The 5009-nt window shown below is 63.8% G+C and overlaps 1 protein-coding gene across 5 annotated transcripts in view; it reads left to right on the forward strand.

Moving 5' to 3' along the window:
- Positions 1-5009, forward strand: part of SEPTIN9 (septin 9) — a 138500-nt gene that overhangs the window by 127029 nt on the left and 6462 nt on the right. For all 5 annotated transcript variants that reach the window (XM_077754982.1, XM_077754990.1, XM_077754994.1 and 2 more), the window contains 4 exons: positions 1330-1521; positions 3950-4078; positions 4436-4517; positions 4791-4928. In XM_077754982.1, the coding sequence (XP_077611108.1) occupies positions 1330-1521; positions 3950-4078; positions 4436-4517; positions 4791-4928 (541 nt within the window). The remainder of the gene's footprint in view (positions 1-1329; positions 1522-3949; positions 4079-4435; positions 4518-4790; positions 4929-5009) is intronic.

A 5009-nucleotide genomic window follows, 5' to 3' on the forward strand; every position in this document is an offset into this window, starting at 1 on the left:
CGGGGAAGTTGAGCGACTGTGGATAAGCCACCCACACTCCCGGTTCTGGAATTTGTGAGCTGATCATCCTTGTTATGGAAGAGAAGTGTGCCGGGCACCCCCACCCCGTGTCGGCTCCCGCTGACACCCCTGTAAAGCAGAGGTGTGGCCGCCGAGGTGCGAGCCGGCTGGGGCCACTGGGGTGTGGAGGCGGGGGTGGAAGGGGAGAGTCCGGGCACTTCCCCAGGAAGTGGAAACCGTTCCCCCGAAGCCCCCGCGGTGACCTTCTGGCCTTGGCAGCCTGTGTTGTGCTGCTTCCCAGGGCCCGGGGCCCAAGGGACAGGTCGCAACAGGCAGTGTGCTTCCTCCCTGTGAGTTAGGGGTGAGCCGGGAGACCGCGAGGCGTCCTGGGAGGTAGGATGGCGCTGGAAGCCCCCCCACGGGGGTCGAGGGGTGGGAAGAACCTGGCCCCGCAGAGGCCGGCCGAGGAGAGCTGTGGTCAGGGGCCTGTGCGGCTTGTCGGGGGCTGCACCGGGACACAGCCCAGGGGCTCCTGCCACACGCTGGTGGGGACCAGCTCCACCGGGTGAGTGCCCCTCACGTCCCCCCTGGGTGCCTTCTGCTCATCCCTTCTCCTGGCCTCTGACCCGAGTGGGGGGACTCCTGAGGGCGGCCAGGAGAGGAAGGGGGGGGCAGGGAGGAAGGTTCTGACCTGCAAACCGCAGAAGCTGGAGTTATTTCTGGAAGCTCTGTCCCATCTGCTCGTCTGTAGACCTCGTCCTGGCCTCTGGGTGGGGGGCACACAGGTGCTGGGCAGGGAGAAGACCCCCACCCCCGGGCCTAGTCTAGGGGTGGGGGGCAGGGAGCTGCCACGGGGCCCCGGGAGAGCCTGCTCTGTGTCCAGGCTGCTGGCAGTACCCGGGACTGAACACCTGTCGCCTGGGAGTGACAGGACTGAGGACCACAGATGCTCGTTCCCTCCTTTGGCTCACAGTTTGCCTCAAACCCTTGACTGTCTGACCGCAAGGGTCCTCAGGCTACAGCAGGTGTTGGGGCCTATTTGAGTCAGAGAAGGAGGTGGAGAGGGCCCACCTGGGTGCCCTGGGGCAGGGTGGAGGCTGGGAAGAGGAGGGCTGAGGTCAGCTCCATCCTGGAGCTGAGGGTGGAGCTCTGCAGCTCCAGGCTCCTGTGTACGGGGGGGGAGTCTTTAGCTCTGCGGGTCTTTTTGGGCAACCGAGCCTCAGTTTCCCCATCTGAGAAACGAGCGTGGTGGGCAGAACCACCCGAGGATGTAAGTGCTTTGCAGATGGCTGTGCATAACCCCCAACACCCCCACTCTTCCCTCTGCAGCCCCTGAGGCAGCTCCCAGCTGCATTGGCGACATGGCGGATACCCCCAGAGACGCCGGGCTGAAGCAGGCGCCCGCGCCCCGGAACGAGAAGGCCCCCGCAGACTTCGGCTATGTGGGGATCGACTCCATCCTGGAGCAGATGCGCAGGAAGGCCATGAAGCAGGGCTTCGAGTTCAACATCATGGTGGTCGGTGAGCGTGCGCCCCACACTGGGACCCAGCACTGCGGGCTGGCCCCTCGGGCTCCGGGTCTCAGTCTGCCCTCCTGCAGAATGGGTGTGGACACGCCCGGCCTGCAGGGCGCGTGTGGCATTGTGTGTGTGTCCATGTACCTGCCAGGAGGGCCCAGCTTCACCCACGCCTCAGGGGGGCCCAGGCTCCTCCTTGTAAGAACCTGAGACCCCCGGCTGGTGCTCCTGAAGTGGGTCTCCGACCGGTGGCCTCCACCTCCTGGCAAAGCGTCACCAGGCTCAGCCCTGGGTAGGGCTGCCCCCCACATGCCCTGCAGGCCCTGGTGGCTTCCTGGTGGCCCCACGAGAACTCGATGGTCACTAGGGGAGGGGCCAGGCTTAGTGCAGCAGTGGCTGATCTCTGGTTCCCCAAAGCCACTTGGGTCCCGTTCAGTCCCCGCAGACCCTGTGAGAGGGTGCCCTGCTTTATAGGCAGCGATGAGGCCCAGAGAGGGCATCACAAGGGCTCAGCTCACAGGGCAGAGAGGAGCTCGGTTCCTCCCCCCCCTCCTCCTTCCCCCACAGCGGGGCCCTCACCACCACCCAGACACAGCTGGGGTGGGAGGGCATCTGTTGGGGGCTCTGCAGACCCAGGGTAAGAATCCCACCTTTGCCCCGACTAAGCTGCATGGCGCTTGTCCTGTCTTCCCCAGGGCTTCTCCCTGCCTCAATTTTTCTCATCCATAAAATGGGATGATCCTGACCCCAAAGAGCTGGGAGGACCAAGTCAGTTAATAATAACGCGTGTGGCCCCTACATGGTCACGGACGCTCGAGAAGTAATAGCAGTGATGGTGACACTAGTAATAACGGTTTCCACCTTATTTTTTAATTAAAAACATTGTTTTAATGTTTATTCATTTTTGAGACACAGAGAGAGACAGCACAAGCAGGGGTGGGTCAGAGAGAGAGGGAGACACAGAACCCGAAGCAGGCTCCAGGCTCCGAGCCGTCAGCACAGAGCCCGACACGGGGCTCGAACTCATGAACTGTGGGATCACGACCTGAGCCAAAGTCGGACGCTCAACCGACTGAGCCACCCGGGCGCCCTGGTTTAAGCTGTAAAGTTCCCATCAGCATCTCCCAGATGCAGGCGCCATGGCCAGCACGTTTGATGTCACTCTGCATGTGAGCTTGGCAGGGACACAGACAGGTGGGCCGTGGGGGAGATGGACGGGAGGGCCGATCCCTGGCCTGCTGAACAGCTTCGCCCAGGGATTCCTGACCTCAGCCTCCAGCATCCTGGGAGCCCACGCTTTTCCTTGCAAGATTATCAAAGTCGGATAATTGGTGTAATTTAATTTTTTGAATATATTAGTGACCATGGCCTCAGGCAGCTCAGGGAAGGGGTAAAGTGATGGGGGTCCGAGGGTGGGTCTGGTGTGCGCACGCACCTGTGAGGTGTGCCGGGCGCTCAGCAGGCACCCTGTAAGCAGCAGCGCCTGGTCCCTGTGGGAACCCCCAGTCACAATGGGGTCCTGGAGCCAGGCTGCTGGTTCCGGTCCCCACGCTGGGCTCGGGGCCTGTTTTCTTCTCGTCAGATGGGAGGGTGACAGCACCGGGTGCGGGATGCTGAGGGTTACACGGACGCACTTAGGACGGCGCCAGTGCCCAGCGAGGGCTCTGTGAGCGGGACCTTCGGGGTCTCAGCAGCAGCAACAAGGGCAGCCCTGGATTCTGCCAGTTGTGAGCAGTAGGGACCGTCCCTCCATCGCTGTCTCCAGCCCCCTCCCCCGTCTTCGCTGCTGCGGTAAGAGGGGACTCAGGGCACACTCAGCAAGGCCAGGAGTGCTTCTGGGGCTCAGGTGCCTGGAGCCACATGGGGGGGCAGCCTGATGCCCTGGGGGCTCCCCGGCCAGCCAGCCTCTCAGCTGCAGGGCCTGTTGTGTGGGCACTGGCCCGTGGCCGTCCCCGCTCTCAGCAGTGAGACACAGCTGCCATCGTCTGCCCACCCTCCCCACCCCTGCCCCAGGAGCCGCCGACCCAGTGGCTTTTCAGCCAGCCCGGCGGTCACTCGGCTGCAGGCTCCGTATGCTGAGCGTGCCACCCTTCCAACCCAGATGGAAGCTGGGCCCCGGGGTCCTTGGACCAGAACCCTGGAGCATGGGTGGCGTAGCCGTGGTTGCAGAGCCTCTGCCCTGTGGTCCTGGGGCTCCAAGTGTGAAGAGAGCAGAAGTGGGGGGCCCAGCCCCCCAGCTAGCCCCCCTGCCCCCCGTGCCATTCTGCATCATGACTCCTGCTGGTTCTCTGGGACCCTGCTCTGCTACGAGCCACCCACCATGGGCACCAGGCCACCACCTGGGCACCCCGGCCCTTCCTCCTGACCCGGGGCCCCCACTGAGGAGTGCTGGGGGAGCAGGCCCTGCTGATTGGCTCCCGTCCTCTCTCCAGGGCAGAGCGGCTTGGGAAAGTCCACCTTAATCAACACCCTCTTCAAATCCAAAATCAGCCGGAAGTCCGTGCAGCCCACCTCGGAGGAGCGCATCCCCAAGACCATTGAGATCAAGTCCATCACACATGGTAAGCATGGGGGGGCCGGGCATGTCGATGTTGGGTCCCCTGAGCCGGGCATGTTGAAAGCCTGGGTCCGGGATGCTCTCCGGGACCCCTGCAGGCCTGCGTCGGATGGAGCCCCACCAGACAACCGTGGGCAGGGGCCTCCCGGGGTGACTGTCGCTGGCCCCTGCTGGGCTCCGCCCCTGGAGGCTGTCATCCCCCTGGCGTCACCCGGGGCGTCCCCACTGGTCATCACCCTTGGGCAGCCCATATAGGCCCCGGGGTAGGACAGGTCAGGTCCCTAGCGGGCGGGACCCACGGGGTATCAGTAGGCGTCCGGGGTCTCCCCCTGAGCTCGGTGGGCACTGTGATTCTGTGCAGATATTGAGGAGAAGGGCGTCCGCATGAAGCTGACGGTCATCGACACGCCGGGGTTCGGGGACCACATCAACAATGAGAACTGGTGAGGACCTGCTGGGCCTCTCCTCCTGGGAGAGGAGCGCCGTCCTCGGGCCTGGCCTGCGGCTGCTACACCCTCAGGGGCCCCAGATCCTGAGAGTCTTGCCCTCCCTCCAGTACCCCCTGCGGCCACAGGTCCGCGTGGAGGCCGGTTTGGCCTCTGCTGAGAAAGCCCAGCACCCCCGGGCCCTTGTACCAGAAGATGGCGTACTGGGCTGGGATTCGGGGGAACTAGGGGCCTGCCGCGGGGGGCCNCTGACGGGAGACTCTCATGCAGCTGGCAACCTATCATGAAGTTCATCAACGACCAGTATGAGAAATACCTGCAAGAGGAGGTCAACATTAACCGGAAGAAGCGAATCCCAGACACACGTGTGCACTGCTGCCTGTACTTCATCCCTGCCACCGGCCACTCGTACGTCCCACGCGGGCCCCCATCCCGGCCCCCCTCCCCCGGTCCTGTGAGATTGGGGGTTTCTTTGCTGTCCACATTCAG

The sequence above is a fragment of the Crocuta crocuta genome, unplaced genomic scaffold (genome assembly GCF_008692635.1).
Source record: "Crocuta crocuta isolate KB4526 unplaced genomic scaffold, BGI_CrCroc_1.0 scaffold50, whole genome shotgun sequence".
Taxonomy (NCBI): Eukaryota; Metazoa; Chordata; class Mammalia; order Carnivora; family Hyaenidae; genus Crocuta; species Crocuta crocuta.